The sequence below is a fragment of the Crotalus tigris genome, unplaced genomic scaffold, assembly GCF_016545835.1.
Source record: "Crotalus tigris isolate CLP2741 ecotype Arizona unplaced genomic scaffold, ASM1654583v1 scf7180000023617.9722795, whole genome shotgun sequence".
Lineage (NCBI taxonomy): Eukaryota > Metazoa > Chordata > Lepidosauria > Squamata > Viperidae > Crotalus > Crotalus tigris.
Window position 1 is genome coordinate 7,385,051 of NW_024100081.1, and position 21,549 is coordinate 7,406,599.

The 21,549-nt window shown below is 39.1% G+C and overlaps 1 protein-coding gene across 1 annotated transcript; it reads left to right on the forward strand.

The window, feature by feature from the left end:
- The first annotated feature begins 243 nt into the window (after positions 1-243).
- Positions 244-12,763, forward strand: PDZK1IP1 (PDZK1 interacting protein 1). Its single transcript, XM_039319920.1, has 4 exons — positions 244-529; positions 9,537-9,645; positions 10,821-10,931; positions 11,925-12,763. Exons 1-4 carry the CDS (start codon positions 463-465, stop codon positions 12,031-12,033), a joined length of 396 nt encoding a protein of 131 aa, XP_039175854.1. The 5' UTR covers positions 244-462; the 3' UTR covers positions 12,034-12,763.
- The last annotated feature ends 8,786 nt before the right edge of the window (positions 12,764-21,549 follow it).

The following is a 21,549-nucleotide window of genomic DNA, read 5'->3' on the forward strand; positions in this document are numbered from 1 at the left end:
TATTTCTTATTCCTCTTTAAAGAGTTATTTTAATTGGCTCTTTGGGCTGCCCTGTATAACAAAGTCATTACAACAGTATGCAGTTTTGGTTTCCCAGCCTTTCTTTGCCAAATACTTCTGCCTTTTTTCCCCCCTGGACTCTCTCCAAGCCATGAATGAGCTGCCAAAAACTCAACCCACAGATCTCTGAGTTGTGCAGGAAGAAAGGAGGAGACAAGAAATCACTCTGTTCTTTCCTTAGGTAGCTAAAGTGTTCTGGAATGTTTGTGAGGGACAACCTCTCTAAATAATGGTTTGATAATTTAACAGGCTAATCTAGGCGGGGCCTGCCTAGGAACACCTTCCATCCTCTGATTGCGCAGGTTGCTTTCTTGCCTTTTTTAGGAAAGGAGTAAGTTTACTTCTGTCACCACCAACAATCTAAGCTATTGATCAGACAAGTGGTGTCTGTATGCCACCAACATGAAAGCTTTTATGTTTGTTATGTTTTGCCTTTTTGCTGCTTTTGATCCTGTGAGCTGCCAAGGAGGTAATATATTCCATTTTAGCTTTTTGCTTTGTGTTGGGTAGGTTGTGTATGACAGCTGATGTTTCCTTCTATAGGTTTCTTTAAAGTGCTTGTTTTTTTTCACACAGTTTCTTCTCTTCACCTCTGTTCCTTCTTGGTTGGTCTGTTGCATTTCTGTTTTTAGTGGTAAAAAATTAGCACTTTGTGGAGTTCACATTACCAGGAATTCCTAAACTGCTTGAAAGGCTTATTTGAGCTTGAGTAAACAATGTACAGCACATTATAATGTCTGCTTTATTTGGTTCTCCCTTATTGATATGTTTTATCCAGCTTTTAAATCCAAGAGTGTTAGAGTTGCTTTTCATGTTTTGAAAAAACAAAAGAGGAAATAGAGCCTAAAAAATACATGATTGCATAAGACTGGCATATGCTAACTTGTATGTAGTGATTCAATTTTTGAAATAATTTCTGTAGAAGTTCAATATATAGCAGCCATAATTTCTGGGCAGGCAGGAACTTAGATGCATCTGTCCTGCAGATTGGAAGGATAAAGGTTTCCATAATATGAAAGGAAGTAAACCTACATTAGACAGAAAATATAAATATATGCTTCAGGAAATCAGATGAGGACACATGAAATTACTTGCTGAAGCTAAAGAAGCCTATTTTCTGGCTCTGAGTCAACTGTGAGCCAAAGAAGGCTGGCACAGTAAATTCAGATATGTAAATGAAGAGCAGGCACAAGCTTAAAAATGTCATAAGCTGGGAAAGTCCAGAGCAATCCTATATGATGACTATCTGAAATTTCTTTTCATGTGATAATTATGTGATAATTATAAGTTTCACTTGTTGAAAAGAAGCAAAGGGAATTTCTTCTTTTCAATATGACACGGAGCAGAAAAACAAAAAAGGGAAAAAGAAACGGAGAAAGAGAGAGAGAGGAAGGAAGGAAAGAAGGAAGGAAGGAAGGAAGGAAGGAAGGAAGGAAGGAAGGAAGGAAGGAAGGAAAACATCTTTTGCTGTAACTACCGGTACCAGCAAGAGAAGTACAAATCCTCTTCTCAAATCTGTTTTTACACCTTTCACTCAACTGGTCAACTTAAGTGAAAAAAGAAAGCACTGGGCCTTTCCCTCCCATTTAGCTTGGTAAAAGGAGGCATAGGTAGGGATTGAAAGAGGCTGTTTCTCTGTCTTTTAAATATAAATATTCCTTTTTTCCCCCTTTGCATTTTATAGCAGGTTTGTACAATGTATTCTGGTCAGAATGCTCCTCTTCGCCTTCAGATTCAAAACTGAATTTGAGTTTGTTCTCATTTCATTGAAGTTAAATATAGTTAATATAATTGCCTTTTAGTCCTGTACTTAAGTGACTTTTCTGTGCCATTAAAAATTAACATGTGGTAATAACTTTGGAGGATTGCCCTCAAATGGGGAACTTGTGAAATCTGAGGCTGGGCCTCCACATCCTTCTGGATGGGACAGGCTGAGGGATGGACAGTGATAGGCCTTGCAGTGTCCTTTTTTTTTGTTTTCATTTTTAAATCATTTTGCTGAATAGGCCTTCCATTGAAGAGTCAAGCTCCAGACATTCATACTTGTCGTATTTATTTCCCAAATAACTTCTCAACCTTGGGAACTTTAAGATGTGTGGAACTGAACTCCCAGAATGCTCCAGCCAGCATGGCTGGCTAGGGGATTAAGGATCTGGAAGTCTACCATCTTAAAGTTCGCAAGGTTGAGAAACACTGCTCTAAATTCTAGCATTGTGGGAAAAGAAAGCAACGGAACCTTTCCCATTCTGGAAATCATAAACATATCGAGAGCATTGCTTTGTGAAAAGCTAACTTTTTTCTGGTTCCTTACATCTCTGTTACAGTATAACAAAGTTTGAAGGAACCTTGGAAGTCTTCTAGTCCAGCTCCCTGCTCAAGCAGGAAGCCCTATACCAGGGGTAGGCAACTTTGGCTCTTTTATAACTCGTGGACTGCTCAGGAATTCTGGGAGTTGAAATCCATGAGTCATAAAAGAGCCAAGGTTGCCTACCCCTGCCCTATACTATTCCAGACAAGTGGCAATCCAATCTCTTCTTAAAAACCTCCAGTGATGGAGCACCCACAACTTCTGGAGGCTAGCCATTTCACTGATGAATTGTTTTCACTGACATGGCTACATGTCTCTTGGATAAGCTTCCATCTGTTATTTCTTGTCTTGCCCGCAGGTGCTTTGGAGAATAGGTCAACTCCTCTTCTCTTTGACAACTCCTTAAATATTGGAAGGTTACTATTATGTCACCACTGTTGGTTAGATTAGATGTACCCAATTCCTGCAGCTGTTCATCATATATTTTAGCTTCCAGTTTTCTAATCTTCATTGTTCTCTGCACTCTTTCTGGAGTCTCAATATTTTTTTGTTGTCTCATAGTGACAAGTATAGTCTTACCAAGGCAATATATAGTGGTACTAATATTTCACTTGATCTTGATACTATTCCTCTGTTGATGCAGCCTAGGACTGCATTGGCTTTTTTGGCAGTTGCAGCACATTGTTGGCTCACGCTTAAGTGGATGTCAACTAGGACTCCTAGAACTCTCTCACAGTTACTGCTATTGAGCCACATACCACATATTCTATACCTGTGCATTTGGTTTTTCTTGTCTAAATGTAAAACCTTACTTTTCTCACTATTGAACTGGACTTTGTTGTATAGAGTCCAGTGTTCAAGTGTATAAAGATCCTTTTGCATCTTGGGTCTATCTTCTAAAGTGTTGGCTATTCACTCCAGCATGGTGTCATCTGTAAATTTGATAGGTTCTGCCTCTATCCCCTCATCTAAATTGTATATGAAGATGTTCAAAAGTTCTGGACCTAAGACAAAACCTTGGGGTATCCCACTGCATGCTTCCCTCCATGTAGATGTAGTTCTATTGAGGAACTATATGCTGAGTGCAATTGGTTAGTCAGTTATGAATCCATCTGATGGTGATACTGTCTATCCCACATTTTTCTATCTTACCAAGAAGTAGTCTGTGGACTACTTTGTCAAATGCCTTACTGAAATCCAAGGATACTATGTCCACAGCATTTTTCTGGTTCACTAATTTAGTCACTTTATCAAAAAAATGCAATAAATTTGCATGGCATAACCTGGATTGGACAAACCCATGTTGACTTCTATCAATAGCTTTGCTTGTTTCTAGATATTCACAGATCCATTGCTTGATTATCTTTTCTAGGATTTTCCCAGGTATTGATATCAGGCTGATTGATCTATACAGTATCCTTTTTTTGAAGGATTTGGAACCACATTTGTTTCAGTCCTCTGTAGTTCCCAGGGGTTCAGGATCTTTGAAAGATAAGGTTCAATGATTCTGAGATCATATCTGCCAACTTCTTCAAAACACTGGAAGGTAATCCATCAGGTCCTGGTGATTTGAATTTGTCTAGAGTGGATAGATGTTGTCTTATCATTTTCTTGCCTGTTTTGATTTGTATAATCTGTCTTTTATGATGCTGCTTTTGGTAGGATGGACCATTTTTTTTCCTTTTCTGTAAAGACAGATACAAAGAATGAATTAAGCAGTTCCATTTCTCTCTTGTTGCTCATCACCTCCTTGCCATCTTCTTCAATTGTTTTCCCCTTTAACATTTTCATCCATGGAATTTTTCCCAAGCTCTTTCTGTTGTTGAAGTCAAATCTGTTAAAGTTTAGATGCTGATTTGACTTTGTTGAATTACTTGTGCCTATATTTTGTTGAATTTTGGTATGACATGGTCACTTTCTCCCCAAGTTCCTGCAAGTTCAACCCCCTGTCTCATTTCATCTTGGTTGGTAAGAATTAAGTTCAGTGTAGTTGACCCTCTAACTGACTCCTCTGCCTTTTGGGTGACAACGTTGTCTGCTAGTTCATCAGGAACCAGTTTGATTTCCCACTAGATGCAGAGTTTGTCTCTCAATTGATGTTAAGGTAGTTAAAGCCCTCCTTTACTATTGTATGTGCTTCCTGCATAATTTAGCTAACTGATAGCAAAAAGTTCATCTTCTTCCTCTGGTTGGTTGGTCGGTCTGTGCACTTCTGGCCATGCCATTCCCTTTCTCTTTTATATTAACCCAAATGTATTTTTAAGGTTTTCATCCTTGTTTTTTTCTTTGGCACTTCTATAGAGGTGCAACACACCGACTCCTCTTTTGTTAGATCTGTTTCTTTTGAACAATTTAAATCTCTCTAGCAGTTCGTTCCAGTCATAGATTTCATCCTACCAGGTTTTGGTAATGGCAACAATGTCATATCTGCCCTCATGTAATAGGACTTCAAGTTCACCCTATTTGATCCTCATACTTTGAGTATTAGTGTATAGGTATTTGAGCCATATGTTTCCTTCCTACATCTCCTGTTTTGTATTTCAGTTGTTGATTGCCATGAGGTTTGTGCTTTGGATTAGATCCTAAAATTTGGTTTTCCTCCCCCTCCAGTTTTAATTTAAAGCCCTCCAGATAAGCCAAGCCAGTTGATTGCCAAAAACGTTATTCCCTATTCTTGTAAAGTATAGCCAATCCCCTGCCAGAAGCCCTTCAGGCAGGAATTGTAGACTGTGGTGTAGGAACCCAAAGTTCTCTCAATGGCACCATTAGGGCAAGATGTTTATTAAGCCAGTTCAAAGTTCACACAAATGAATGAGATTTCAAGATTGCTTAAACAAACAAGAGTCTTTGTTTTTAAAGTTATCTAGAAGGTATTCTAAACAATAATTTCTCAGATAAACCTTAATCTGTCTATTTCCTATACAGATATTTCTGTAAGTCTTTTTAATGATACTTGAAAAACTAGAAATTCCAATGTCTTTGTTCTGTAGAGTAGACTGGGAACTCACAAAATATAATAGAAGAAAGCAATATCTAAATCATTTTTGCCCTGTGCCAAGAAACCTGTACTCATGTACAGTAGTCACCCACAGTGCTTCTTGATTCAAAGTTGATCTTTATATTTTTATGCTTTAAATGTATAATGGCCAGATGCAAAACAAAAAGGATTCCTGTATCTTTAACAGTGGAGTAAAAGTTTCACTTGGTGGACAGAAGTCCTGTCTTCATTGGCATTTGCCTACTGATGTAAAGTTTGATATATTTTCTATAAAATGCTACATATTGTACATGAATAGGTGCATTCTGTCAACCTCTTGTTCATCAAATGGCTCTAACAGGCAACTTGTGGGGCCTAAAATTGACAGCAACAGACATTTTGATACTTCTCTTTTTGAAAAGTTTCTAAAGTTAACATTAGTCACGAACATTCATGAAAGTGAATGTAAGACTGTAACTGAATTCCCATTGCATACCAAGTCAGAAACCAGAGTTACAAACTAGAAATCAATTCACACAGTACGGTAAGCTAAAGCGGAAAATATATCAATATCACATTATACCTTAGCTCAGTGAATAAACAAGGTCATATATGTTCTCAATTGAATGATTTTTTTTATTTATACTGCTGGGTTCTCATTGATTTAAACACAAATACCTTCACTAACACACACACAAAATAGCTGAAAACTAATGGAAGTTTGATACTAGTTGCTGAAAGTGAAAAATCAAATTTTAAGCTTACTGGAGAAAAAAGAGAGCAATTTGATTCATAAAGAATAATCTTATGCATATTTACTCAAAAATAAGAGTAATAGGACTTATTTTCTAACAGCTCTGATCTGGCAATCGTATATGCAAATGAACTTTAAATAGAATAATTTAGATTTATTATGGGTTTCATGTCAGGAAACTGGATATAACATTACAGCCAGATTCATCATGTGGTACTGTGTTCTGTGCATATTAATTTATAAGAAATAATAAATTCAGTGGGATTTATTGGGAAATCAGATGACAGCTGCAAAATGATGTCAACTGTGATCATCTTTTAATTTTGTTTATTTATTATTGCTTAGCTATTTATGCTCATGGCTTGTCCAAATAGGCATAGAATGATGATGTATGTGTATGCGTATGCGTATGTATATGTATGTATATGATGCAAAATGTACAATTTCATATCAATCTGATTTCATCAAACTCTAGGGGTTCAATTTCCACTATTCTATTTCCTAACTTTATCATCAACAGATTGTCTAGAATATTTTTTTTAAGCCTCATTATTGGTGGGTTCCCTTTTGTACCTATATGATAATGTGTAACTCTTAACCAGGAGTTAAATTGTTACACATTTAAAACAATAAGAGCTGCACGTGTAAAAAAGTAACTCAGCATTGTGGAAAAAACTAAGTGGACTGGCTTTGTGAGCCCATGGGAATGTTTCAGAATGGTTTTACAATCCTGTACATATTTACTTGGAAGTAAATCCCAGTAGGCTCAGTGAAATTTCTGAATTAGTGAATATAGGACAGCACTCTTAATAATTAGATAGCCCTATGTTTTGGAGTCTTATGAAACTTGATGTTCATTAGTATGAGTTTTTCTTTTCTTTTCTGCTATCTGTATTCTGGTATTTTATGTATAATATATTAGCTCAAAGGAATGTAATAGGTAAATTTTATTGAGATTATTTATATCAGCCTAGATCAATGTTTCTCAACATTGGCAAGGTTAAGATGTGTGGATTTCAACTTGTAGAATTCCCCAGCCAGCTGAACAAGATTGAAAATACTGTCCTGAATATTAATTAATCCACATAATATAGAGACAGCAAAATTTTCTTGTTGGTTATCTTAGAGTTACCATATTCTGGTTACAAAAATCCAGATGACCGTGAGATGGCAGCAAACAGATGAAGAAAATTTAAGATTCCAAGATGCTTTCTGAAAGGTAGACAGTAGTTAAGATGTTTTTGTATCATTTTGCTTCATTGTCCAAGTTATTTGTATCCTAGAAATGACAGCACTAATGAACTGTTGTTAAAGGAAAGAAGTTTTGGCAGGACTCTTGCAGAAAGACAGAGTTCCAGTAGCTGTTTCTTCAAAAGAAACAACACATTGTACGGTGTTTAAAACATTCATCATGATGTCAGACCTGGCCACCAAATGCCTTTTTTTTTTTTTTAGCAATGGACATTGGTGCATTGCAACATCAATCAATATCATTCAGAGTTGTCAATTATTATTTAGGCAAAGGTTCCAGGCTACAAACAGCTGCAGAAGATAAATAAATAAAGTAGGTGAGACTTTACTATTGGATCACTATGCTGAGCAAGGTTTCATTTTTGTGCCACCCTTGAAGACATGGGAATAGCCTTATCAAGAATGGGCAGAACTTGCTTCCATTCAGGTGTATTTTTATTAAAACAAACCTTTTTGTTCTCCAAATGCCTCTAATTTGGTACATCTTTTCTCTGTTTGCTCTTTGGTTATTTTACATTATCTGGATGTTAATGAACAATTGCTTGGAATTGTCTGAGATTGGATTCAGAATCAAGATTGATGGAGAATAAAGTAGATGACTTTTCAATTTGTTTTAAGTTTATAATTCTACAAAAGGAAGACACAGAGCTCCTTTTCCTTTCACAGTTGTCCACAAGGATGACTTTTCAGAGCCAAAGAAGAAAAAAAAAACACACCCTCTTTCATCAGGAAAAATCCATTTATCTGTAATTAAGTACTGATTACTTAATTACATTAAGTACTGAGCTTTTCAGCACCTGGCTGTTCCAGGGCTTTCACATCTAGTGCTTACCTTTTCTGAATTGGATCTCATCAAATTGAACTAAGGTCTAATCCCCTATTTTCAACAATGTAAAAAAAAAAAGATAGAGTTCTATTTTTAAAAATACAGGCAAGATGCAAAATGCCAAGAGAGAACTTTGGACTGTTTTCCTTGACTATTCAAGTCTAGCATTAACTACGACAAAACAATCTGCTCCTGTACTAACTGAAGTAGAGCTTTTATTTGCTTTTAGAATTCCTCTGAAGTTTCAGGATTACAGAGGATTATCCAGAATGACACTACTGATAATAGAAAAGAGTTACTAGTTTGCACTTTTCTTTTCCATCTTCTGACAATTCTCTCAGTTTTTTCAAAACTGCACGTGGAGAAAGCTGGTCCTGCTTTAAAGACTGGACCGTGGTTCTGAAGAGAGGCTGTGTGAATTGCTCAGAATTCGAAGTTTAAAGAATTGGAGTGGTTAATCAAGTAAATATATTCAAAAGCTATAAAAAGCACATCTACAGATAGAATGTTTAGCTCAGGGGTGTCCAACTGTGGGATTTTAAGTCTTATGGACTTCAATTCCCAGAATTCCATGGCTGGCTGAGGAATTCTGGGAGTTGAGGTTCACAAGTCTTAAAGTTGCCCTCTTAGTTAGGGCTTTACACAAAATGGAAACCCAGTCACCGAGCCTTCTAAATTCAAAAGGAGCAGGGAGTGAATGTATACCCTCACTGCACCAACGTTCAGCAACATTGAAAAAGCTACTGATGCCATCAGGACACCGAATTTTTTTTTTTTTTTTAAAGATGCATACACTTTTGTTTCAGAGAAGACAAAAATTAAGACTAAGAGCACTAGAGTCACTTGTAGCAAATCAGGTCTGTTTCCCCAATTATCATAACCACTTTTGAAACTGCCTAATTATTTTGAGAGATTGCAGTATTAGGGAAGACAGATTTAGTTTATTTTCAGGGTGAGGCAAAGGTTGGGTGTTTTTCCAAGAAAGATTGTTGAAAGGGCAGCAAAACACAACTGGGCTGGGCCAAGTAATCATAATGTTGCAAAACAACGCAAACGTTTTCTTCAGAAAGAGATTTGTCAAAAATGTGCTTAGTAGGTTTCAATATGCCATCTACAATGAAAACGTTGTTTTTGACAGGAAAGTCAAGAGAAGAGATTACTTTCCTGACTTCCATTTAGCTACTGGCAGGGCAAGCTACTGTATATAAACAGGGAGAAAACTCCACACTCACTAGCACTGATGATGTTATGTGGTTGGATAATGAAACAACTGCAAGCGAACAACCAAGCTCAGACAATACCAAGCACTCCACAAAATATGTATTGACCACAATCTTGCATTAATTCCTTTTCTTCATAGTTAACAGGAGACTTGAGCCATGGCTACAAGGTATAATTGCCGTTATAGTCTTTTTGGTTTTGGCAATGATGGCCTTTATCATCAACAAATTATGGTGCCAGGATAAAAAGTAAGTGCTGATTTTTTTTCCCCCCTTATGTGGCATTTCACTTGGTTTTATTCTATATAAGTCTGTTTGGTCACGAGATCTGTGATTGGATTCCTCATTTTCCTAAAATAAAGTGGCTGCAGAGGCTATTAAACTGAAGTGAAAGTATTAAGGGAATAAGCTCCCAATGGTGCTTTTTTCCAAAAGGCAATTGGATTTTCTTGTTTTTTTTTCCTTTGAAAATGTTTTGCTTCTCATCTAAGAAACTTCTTCATCTTCTTCTTAGATGAAAAGCAAAAAAATTTCAAAGGGAAAAAAAAACCCCAAAACGTCCAGCTGCCTTTTGGAAAAACCACCTTTGGGATAACCATGGCCTTGATGAATGAGAATCTCCATAACATGAGGGAATAGGGTTAATAATCTTTTTTAGAGTCTTCTCTAAAAATCTTGTGTTTATATTACTCTGCTGGAAATGAAGGGGGGGGAAAGCAGATTTATGAATATTTTATCCTTTGTGATTGAAATTAGGAAAATAATTTCCCAATTGTTTAAGAGTAGTAAGAGTAAACTGGTTCTATGGCCTGGGCTGGATTCCTTTCTCCTTTCTCATAGTTTCCTCCTAATAGAAAAGGAGCTCTCACAATGCCACACCTGTTTTAGCTATGGCTACAAATCTGGGTACAAAAAGTCCAGATGGATTTGTTATCACATTTTAGTAAAGACTTAGATTTTATATATTTGTGATAGTTGTTTGGAATTTTACAATCCAAATCTGGTATAGTTAGAATGTACAGCAACTGAGTCCTTTCTCCTAGAAATCAGATACATACAAATTGCATACCAAACCTTGTGGAGACACAATGGGTTCACATATCAAATGTAATACTTCTATATGCAGATTAACAAATTAATTAACAAAGAAGATCTGAACTGTGCATCAGAAGTCCTCATCAAATTTTTAATCTTAATCAGCTGAGATGCAACTTTGTTATTGATTACACCATTGTGTCATCTATAGAATTATGGAATTATTGTTCTTTTTCATTCCATTAATGTTATTTATGATGTAAGCTTAACACTCTTAGGCTCTGTCTTATAACATTCAGAAATAAAGAAATATGATCTTCAGCTGAAAGAACTATATGTATAATTGCTCCTTCAATTCATCATTATGCTCCTTCTAATTGCTTCTGCAGTGATTCCAAAGAAGAAGATAAACAAGTGTCCTTCATGAATGGGAATACTAAAGAGTCCATCATTTCTAATGGAACGGAAGGAACATATTCACCAACTGCAGCAGACTTCAGGTTAGAGTTGTTTTCTAAACTATTAAAAAGAATAACTAACAATGCCCTTCCAGGAATACCTGCAGAAGTAAATCCTATTGTGTTCCATGGGGCTTATTCTAAAGAAAGTGAACGACAGCTGTCAGCCTACTTCTGAAAACAAAATGCCATTTTGATTTGGTTGTGACAACTTGTCCTTGATTGTCTTTCTGTTTTACTGCTGGTTAACTATATAACATAACAGGGTCTGTCAATGTGATCAATAATGACTGATCAATGAAAAGTTTCACATGATTGTGTTTTACTTATTTGTTTCCTTTAGCTGTTAATTTGGCTATGTGTTTAACCAGCAACCCTGAAATGCTTCGCTTCTGAAATCTATAGGAAAAAAACAAATTGATTTATGGATATATTAACTAACTGAGACCATTTGGGAATCTGAAATGATGTAGGGGTTTCTGGCTTGAGCAGGGGATTAGACTAGAAGACCTCTAAGGTCCCTTCCAATTCTGTTATTTTGTTATTTAGAACATGGAGTTGGTGTTTTTCCAAGGAAAACACTAAAATTCTATTAGGTTAACCATGTACAGGTATTAGCCCTGCGAGATCGTCCAGATAAGAAGCATAACCGGGACTACTAGAAAGGGTCCCTTGTGAAATCTTTTCCATGCCCTCCTTCCATCTAATGCGTGTGTCCAGTCTCCCAAGGTCATCCCCACATATCATTACATCAGAAGCAGCAAGTGGTTGTATCAGGGATAAAAAAAGTATGATTTTTCCAGGATAATGGATTAAGAGCATTTGTCACCCATACCGAAGACTGCAAATACCAATATGCCCAATCACTGCTCTTTCAAGGAAGGGAGGGATCATATGACCAGGACACTACTATGAATATCAATGGGGCTATCTCTCCAATTAGGAGAAGAAATTGGAAGGAGACCTACACATGGTATCCTTGAACATAGGATGAGTGCCAATATAATACATAAATATTTTTTTCTAATATTTCAGGTGTGTAGAAGGCCTTCATGTCTATGAAAATGAAGTTGAGATTCAGTGTGACACCATGACCGAATGTCATACTGAAAATCATGTAGAAGATCTTACCACAAAGATGTAACATCATTTTGTTATTTATTATTATATTTTAAAACCTCCCTATAATATAGATTCCTTACAAGATAAGCCCACATCATTTATTAGGTATGATTTTAATCAATTTAATCAGTTTATTCAAAGGCTAACTAAGTTGGGAAGCATATTAACATTTTTGCATTGGGTTTACTTGTCTAAGTTCTGCACATATTTAGGTAGAATTGATTGGCACACAGTATTCCCTCATATGTTTTTTCACCAAAGGTAACTCACTAACCTATTTTATTCTATTTTAATTTCCTTTTTGTATATCTTTGTACTTTATAATTTTTGCAAGTCTAGTGCCACAGATGGTCCACAAGCTCATTTTCAGGACTTCTGCAAATCAGTGTTATGTTCCTTTTTACCAAGGAATTTTTCTTGGTTGAAAATTATTTTTCTTCATGGTAAAAGATTTTATTTTATTTTTTGTAATCACCCTATAGGAGCACATGAATAGTGTTATTAATAAAGGTGAAGGCGTGGTGGTAGTTTTCCAATAGCTTCCATTTTATTTATTTTTTATTCTTGTTATAGAGTCACCATAAAAACATCTTTTTGGATGAGGCTGGAATGATTTCTGTATACAATTCTCATATATAAACTTTCAGTTTTCCTTTTCTTATCTACATTAAACAAATTGAAAAACTCATTACATATGAGCATATATAATTGGTTGTTACTTTTCTAATAAAATTTGTGAATAAAAAAAGGTGCTACCAGACTCCTGATTTTTTTGCTAGCATAGGCTAATATGGTTTTTCTCCTACAAACATAAGTGTTCAGAATCCTTTGAGAGTCTCAACAAATTTGTGGGTAAGATTACCCAGTAGACCCAAACTAGACACTCCATGTTTTTGATTACCACTTCCACAGTCCCATGCCACTGGCCATATGGGTTGATATGGTTGGCACAGTGGTGAGAATGCAGTATTACAGGCTAACTCTGCCCACATCCTGGAGTTTGATCCTAATGGGCTCAAAGTGACTCAGCCTTCCATTCTTTTGAGGTCAATAAAATGAGGACCCAGATTGTTTGGGGCAATGTGTTGACATTGTAAACTGCCCATACAATACTGTAAGGCATTATAGGGCAATATATATGACTAAATGCTAGTTTTTAGTGCTAGTGCTATTGATATGATTTGAAGCCAAACAATACCTGGAGGATATCAGGTTACCAATCCCTGACTATGCTATAATTGGATCTTCCAAAGGCCTTTGATAAGAGCACCCCTGAAGACTTTTGAGTAGAATTTATAAGATAAAAAGAAAATCTCTTTGCAGATCAACAATATTATGCTCTTCTCTAAAGAATGTAAATGGGCACTTCCCATAATGATATAAACAGTGTGGTTCCCCAAGAAAGTAGAAATATGTAGCTTATTTCTATATGATTTAGAGTTGAGTCTCAGTTGTCTTGTCATATCCTATAAACAAGTCTAATATGAAGCCTAATTTGGTTGGATTTAATTTTGCAAGATTAGAGAGTCATTGTGTGTGAGTTGGACGGCTATAAAAATTTGTTTAATAAATTTATTTTTCACATTTTTCTACTACCCATCTCCTCCCCTCCCTCCAGTGTGTGATTCTGGGTCGTATACACGAAAGTAAAAACAGTATATAAAAGTTAAAAAAAATAGAGAGAGGAGATAAAAACAATGTTAAAATTAATTAAAAGGAGAAGGGAGGGCTCTCAGGGCACTAGTCAGCCCCACAGATGTGCATTCCCCATGCAAGACTGCAAAGCCATGTTTTAACTCCTTTTCAGAAGGCCAAGATAGTGGAGGCCCGTTTCACCTCCAAGAGAGGGATAAATATTCTGCAGGATGAGGGCAATGGCAGAGGAAGCTGTCTTCCTGGATCCTGCCATTTGAAGTTCTTTAGGTGATGTGGTCTGAAACATACCTTCCTTGCTTGGCCTGGGCCAATATAAACGCATGCAGATGGTTCCATAGAAATAAATGAATAAAAATTAAATAAAAATAGAGAAAACATTAAAATATAAGGAACTCACATGGACAACAATGGCTTGTATTGTCAAAGTCATGGTTTTCCTAGTTATAATGTATAGCTATGAAAACCTGGACCACCTGAAAAGCTAAATAAAGGGGAAAAAATATCTTTAAGATGTGATAGTACAAAAACCCCTGTGGATGCCTTGAGTTGTAAGAATAAATGTCTAAAACCAGATTGCTCACAGTAGCACTAATAATGGGGCTCAAACTTAAGTACTGGAGAAATAAAACAGGGAAGGCAAAAGTCACAGGACAAGAATCATAATATGATACTTGGAAATATTGAAAGTGATTTTAAAAAGAGAGCCAAAGAAGAGAGGGTGATGGGATACTGGTACTGAAAACAAGTCTGAGCTTACAAGAACTCAAGGAAATGGTTACTGTCAGCCCCCCCCCAAATGATTTCTAACAAGTGGGAAAGAGTGGGAGATAAGTGAAAATTGAACAACAAATTGGAAAGAGATTTTGACATAATCACAAAGAGTTCCATAAAACCTTGAGTAGAATACACAACTATTGCAGTAAAAAATAGCTTCCATGATGCAATACATTAAGAAAGGAATGGAAACTAAAACAACCAATAATATAATACTTTTGCATAAATCCATAATGTAGCTTTAATAATGCTACATTATAACCATGCTTTGGAAAGAACTGCGTATTTCTCCGTCGGTTGTCTTCGGTGTTAATTGTTAGAACTGTTATCCTCTTCCTGTTTCATTTCTTAATTTTGCTTTCTGAAATGTTTTAAATGGATTTTATTATGGCATTTTTAAAAACCACTTTGATTCAAATCTGGTAAGAAAATCCAGTACCCAGTTTATGAAACTACCTTCTTCTAAGATAAAGGTAATACCTCTCTTGAATAAAGATGGACTAAGATTACACAGTTTTTTTTTTCTCTTGGCAACCCTACATATACACATACTTCCCAGTGATACAGAGCCCATCCAAGAACTCAGATCATAAGAGCATTACGAATTTATACTTGTTGGGTTGATTTGAAAGAAGCATTTAAATGTAATAAAATTCCAGTTCTACTAGCTGAAGAAGACATAAGGGCAATCTTTATAAATTCTTCTTCCTCACTGCCATCTCTTTGGAGCTTGAGAATCCCTTTCCTAGAAACCATAAGAAGCAACCCAAGGAGCTTTAGGAAGGAATAGAAATGTTATTTCCTGTTTTCAAGTGGGTACCTATCAGCAAGCAATTAAAATATATTTTTATTATATTTCTGTGGGCTTTTGGTAACTCAACTGGACAGAATGGAAGGAGGTCCAAATTCCACAAATTACTATACTAGTAGACCTCACTTAGCAACCACAAATGGGACTGGCAATTCTGTTACTAAGTGGAAAATCAATACACTCACAACTTCACTTCCCATTCAGTCAGTAAACGGAATATCACATAAGTGCAACTTCAGTTTTATTTCCATCTTCTCCATTAACTCTGCTTGTCACAAGCCAATTGTGAAATGGGGGAATGCCAAACACATGCAGGATGCTGTGATGGTCATAAATATGAGGATTGGCCACAAAGCTTTTTTTTTTACTCTGTTGTAGCTTCAAACGGTCACTAAACAAGACAGTTAGTAAGCAATGCTGTGTAAGGATTATAATATCTGTAGCTTGGGTGTAGGATGAGGGTGAAGGTTCATTCTCCGAGCTTGTGGGTTGGTTTCCGAACATTTTGTTACCAGGCTTGATAAGATGTTACCTAGACTGGTAACAAAACATTCAGAAACCAACCCACAAGCTCGGAGAATGAACCTTCATCCTCATTGTATAAGGAGGGTAAGACTAGCCTCACTGCAACCATATAGCCTTGAGCATGTTTAAAAGATTGGGTGTGCTTCCCTCTAGAGGTCAACAATTAGTGTGAAATCACAAAAGCTTAAAAGAACTAGTTTATAAAGGCATGAGTTTGAAATGCAGACCATGTCATTTACTGACTGTTTGTATGCAAAGAAGTCAGTCACAGCATAGATTTCTTTTTCAAACGTGAGTGTTTTTTTTAATCAGATACATATTTCCTCAACTTATTTTGCATCTTCATGTATTTCTGTCAATGAAACCTATGTTGGAAAAGGAATTTTAGCTATTATATTTGTATAGTGTTAAGAGAAAAATATGAATTTAGGCCTTTAAATTAATTCCTCAGGATCAATCAAAATTTGGAGTTGGGGTATATCCTCTTTCACTGCAAGAAACACACTTTGTGTCAGGGTAGTTGTTATATCCTGAGCCTGCAAAAGGGCAGGCTCGGGACGTTGCAACAGTCCCGGGCAGCTGCAAGTTGCCCGGGATCAGACTGGTTGGCGCCAGCGCTTGTGCGCATGCGCGAGGCGCTTCGTGTGCCTAAATGTTGCCTTTTGGCCCAGGGAAAAACGTCCTTAAGAGAGGCTAAGAAGTCCGTGCTGCCTTGAGTTGTAACAGGGCTGCTGAAGAGAAATAAAGAAGGTTACTGAACATCAAGAATGTCTCGCGTCGTCATTGCCATTAGCCGAGGACTCAACAATGGTGACGAGGATGGGATTGCCTTGCAATTACGCAAACAATTGTAAGCTTACCCTGGAGTCCAGCACAGCGAGGAAATGGCGTTAAATTCAGCAACTGCCTGCCAATACAGCTTCGTTGGAGGTAAGCTGGCTGATAGACCCTTCCTGCTTTACTAAAATGGCAAAGATTGGAAAACTTTCAGAGTTTGATATTACACATCCCGAAAGATGGGAATCTTACGTGGCCCGAGCAGAAAATTATTTCAGAGTTAATCAAGTAAGAGAAGAGGGCTTAAAGGCTGCCACCCTACTCTGCGTTTGTGGTCAAGATGCATTTGAAATTGCTGAAAACTTAGTAGCCCCTGCACCTCTTGAATCTGTTACTTACACAGATCTTAAGAAATTACTGAAAGAGCATTTTCAACCCAAGTTGTCTGTTATTGCTTGGAGACATAATCAACGGGCTGGTGAATCAGCTAAAGAGTACATTGCTGCATTAAGAAGGGCAGCTAAGCATTGTGAATTAAAGACTTAGAGGAAAGACTGAGAGACAGATTTGTATGTGGACTGAGAAACAGAGATGTACAACAAAGGCTTTTTGCCAAAGAGGACATATCATTCCAAGATGCCTTGAGAGAGGTTACTGCAGAAGAGGCAGCAAGTGGGGCAATCAAGAATATGAGGCCCATCAAAAGCTTTCCAGAAGCTGTTTCCGTGCATCACGAGGGAGTTCAAGGAAGCTCAGAAGAGGAGCCTGATGAAGAAATAGATCATCTCTACCCAACCAAAGAAGGAAAGCAGAGGGTAGGCAAAGAAAAGTCTTCACCTGTACCCAAGTGCTTCGGATGTGGAGGTCGCCACAAGAGGACCGACTGCAAGTTCCGTTCTGCAATCTGTAGAGCATGTGGGAAGCAAGGCCACATAGCAGCTGTGTGTCTGGGCCGACAGAAGGTACAACCCTGAGAAGAATTGCGCCTGAAAGGTACCAGGGTCCCCAGCCAAAACAGGGTGGGTTTCTGTGCTTCACGAAGAAGCATTTTTAAGACAGGCACACACAGAAAACTTAAAAAGAAGCTGTCACTTAGGGTGAAATTGCAAGGAGTTCTATTGGTCATGGAACTAGACACTGGGTCTGCACTTTCAATCATCTCCATTCACACATTCAGAAAGATTTGTTCTGGTAGTGGTTTCCGGGCCAAGCTTAGGCCTTCTAACATAGTACTAACAGTCTTTCAAAACTCCAAAGTGTGTGTTAAGGGGGAGGCCACCCTTAACATGCAGTATAAGGATTTTGAAGGTCCATTAGATGTATTGGTAGTGGGGGGTGATTGTATGAGTCTCATAGGACTCGATTGGTTTGAGGTCCTGGGAATACAAGCTACAGGGCTCAACAGCTTGCAAACGTTAGACTTACAGGAAGTCTGCAAGGAATTTGCACATGTATTCAGCCCTCAGTTGGGCACATACAAGGGTCCCCCAGTGTCTTTGAAATTAGACCCCACTGTCACTCCTATCAGAGTAAAGGCAAGAAGGGTACCTTTTGCCTTAAAAGGGAAAATTGATGCTGAATTGGACAAATTGATTCAGCAAGGAGTCTTAGAACCTGTTGACTCCAGTCCATGGGAAACTCCCATAGTAACGCCTCTTAAGGCTAATGGGGATATTCGCATTTGTGCAGATTACAAATGCACGCTCAATAAGGCATTACAACAACATGCCTATCCTGTGCCTATTGTCAGCCACATTCTGGCTTCCCTCAAAGGGGGGCATATTTTTGCAAAGCTTGATTTAGCTCAGGCTTACCAACAGTTGCCTGTGGACGAAGCTGCTGCTGTGGCACAAACCACTGTAACTCATAGAGGGGCATTCAAGGTCAAGAGACTGCAATTTGGAGTAAACGTAGCTCCTGGAATTTTCCAAAGAGTAATGGAAAATACCTTGAGGGGTATTCCAAGGGTTTGCCCCTATTTTGATGATGTCTTAATTGCTGGAGAATCTATCCAAAATCTGGCTGAAAGATTGAGGGCTGTCCTGCTGAGGTTTCGGAAAACAGGACTCAAACTCAAAAAGGACAAATGTAAAATTGGGGTGTCTTCTACAGATTTTCTGAGGTTCAAAATTGATGCCAATGGGATTCATCCTGCTGAGTCCAAATTAAAAGCTATCACACAAGCTCCCAGACCTAAGTCCAAAGCTGAACAGCAAGCTTTTCTGGGACTTTTGAATTTCTACAATTCATTTATTCCTAACAAGGCTGATGTAGCTGAACCATTTCATAGGCTTCTTGACAAACAAGCTGTGTGAGAATGGTCACAAGCACATGAAGCAAGCTTCAGTAAGGTTAAGGCCTTGCTAACATCTAACAATGTGCTTGCACATTTTAATGAAACACTCCCTGTGTGCATTGCTTGTGATGCTTCCCCTTATGGCGTAGGAGCTGTACTCAGCCATATCACACCTGATGGAACTCAGGTTCCTCTTGCATATTACTCCAGAACTTTATCCTCTGCTGAGAGGAATTATGCCCAGATAGACAGGGAGGCCTTAGCTGTTGTTGCTGGAATCAAAAAATTCCATGATTTTTTATATGGCAGACATTTCACGGTCTACACTGATCATAAGCCTTTGTTGGGATTGTTTACAACTAACAAATAGACCCCTCACATTATCTCTCCCAGGATGCTCAGACGGTCAATCTTCCTGTCAGCTTATGATTTTTCTTTAATTCACAAACTGGGCAAAGAAATGGGCCATGCTGATGGCCTCAGTAGATTACCCTTACAGGTAGTTGAGGCTGACCCTGCCCCGGCAATCAATATTCTTTCAATTCAAGCACTGCCTGAGTCACCCCTTAACACCAGGGATGTGGCTGCTGAATCAGCCATGGATCTTACACTCTCTCGAGTCTTATCCTGGGTTTTGTCTGGATGGCCAGAGAGTTGTCCAGGTACTGAGTTTCAGAGTTTCTGGTTAAAAAGGAACGAGTTGTCCACCTTCCAGGGCTGTCTGCTGTGGGGTAGTAGAGTTGTCATTCCTACCTCAATGAGGTCTAGAGTCTTAGGGTCCCTTCACGAGGGTCATCCTGGCATTGTTCGAATGAAGGCGCTTGTGCGCAGCCACTTGTGGTGGCCTGGGTTAGATAAGGAAATTGAGGTTAAGGTGCATGCTTGTCATCTTTGTCAATGCTCACGCCCAGAAATGCCACAGGCTTCCGTACATAGGTGGGAGGAAACACAGTCCCCATGGTCTAGGGTGCACATTGACTACGCTGGGCCCTTTCAGAGTCAATTCTTCTTGGTCCTGGTTGATAGCTATTCAAAATGGCTTGAGGTTGTACCTGTCTCGTCCAGCACCACTGCAAAGACTATCCAAGTATTGTGGGGAATTTTTGCTGCACATGGGCTTCCGGATGTTTTGGTGTCTGACAATGGCCTGCAATTCACTTCTTCCGAATTCCAAGCTTTCTTACAGGCCAACATGATTCGTCATGCCACTTCTGCTCCTTTCCACCCTTCCACCAACGGGATGGCTGAACGGATGGTCTGCATCACCAAGGATGCTTTAAAGAGACTTACCTATGGGGACTGGCATCACAGGTTGGCTGACTTCCTCCTTTCCTACCGCACTACACCTTCCACTTCTACCGGGAGGAGCCCAGCTGAACTTCGTTGGGGGTGCAAACTGATTACTAAACTTGGCCGGTTGCATCCGGACAGACTGCCGCCTAGGGGTACATAGCCCAGGGCACCGCGGCAATTGCAAGTGGGTGCCCCTGTATGGACCCGTAACTGCGGGCCAGGCCATTTATGGGTTCCTGCCACTGTTTGCAAGGTTACAGGCCCTTTGTCTTATGAGGTCTCCTTGGAAGACGGCCGCATCCTGCGACGGCATATTGACCAGCTGCGTACAAGGCTGGACTCACCTGCAGAGACTCCTGGTTCTTTTCCAGGGGGGAGGGGGACCCTTACAGGCAAAGGGAAGGGTGTTGGCAGCATTCAGACTCTCACAGTGAGGCCACAGACGGCCTTTCGCATGATTCCGCGAGTGTTCCAAACAGGAATTCAAGGGAACCAGTTAGCGCACAAGCTACAGCGCAGACTCCAGCCAGGGAGTCACCCCGGGGGCATAATTATTACACACGTACACCTTTCAGCACTCCAGTCAGGGAGAATAACCGGGAGCATCCTAATAACTCAAACATTGCAAGAGAGCTGCCACACAATCAGTACAATTGGCCCAACACAGCCACAGTCCCCAGAGAAGGACACTGCCACAGGGAAGTGGGAGAAGAGCCAATTTTAGACATTGGACCCTCTGGTTCAACGGAGGGGGGAACTGAGTTTTGGGACAATACTGAAATAACAGACAGTCCTGCTATGGAACTGGGGAGTGGAGGAAGCCAGCCTCCCGTTAGGTCCAGTGTGGGTTTGAGAGGCCATTCAGAGCTACCCAACAATGGCAGCTTAATAGAAGGGTCAGATCGCCTGCAACTAGGCAGGTCAACCAGGTTAGAGAGAGAGCAAAGTCCTGGCCTGACGAGCCCGGTGGGCAAGCAAGCAGGCCAGGCATCAGGGCACAGTCCATGGGGTCACCAGGGTCTGAGAAGGGGGGTGAACCTATAACCTCCACAGGACAAGGTGTACTTGTAAATAATCCAGGCCTACGTAGGTCACAGAGAGATAAGAGGTCTCCCAAATATCTTGAAGATTTTATAACCTTACTGGCCAGGCAGAAGACTTAAGTGTATTCTGTGGAAGCCGGAAATGGGAACACAGGAGTTAATCCCCAGACTATAGCGTGGTACCATTTAACAAGAGTGTACACCACGCTCGTGTTGAGGTTGTGTTAAAATTGTCATGTAGTCTTAGCTGGGGGGGAAGGGATGTTATGTCCTGAGCCTGCAAAAGGGCAGGCTCGGGACGTTGCAACGGTCCCGGGCAGCTGCAAGTTGCCTGGGACCAGACTGGTTGGCGCCAGCGCGAGG

Coding starts and splice junctions, on each gene's coding strand:
- PDZK1IP1 (XM_039319920.1), top strand. CDS start 463: ATGAAAGCTTTTATGTTTGTTATGTTTTGCCTTTTTGCTGCTTTTGAT. Junction 9,646..10,820: donor TTATGGTGCCAGGATAAAAA/GTAAGTGCTGAT, acceptor TTGCTTCTGCAG/TGATTCCAAAGAAGAAGATA. Junction 10,932..11,924: donor CCAACTGCAGCAGACTTCAG/GTTAGAGTTGTT, acceptor CTAATATTTCAG/GTGTGTAGAAGGCCTTCATG.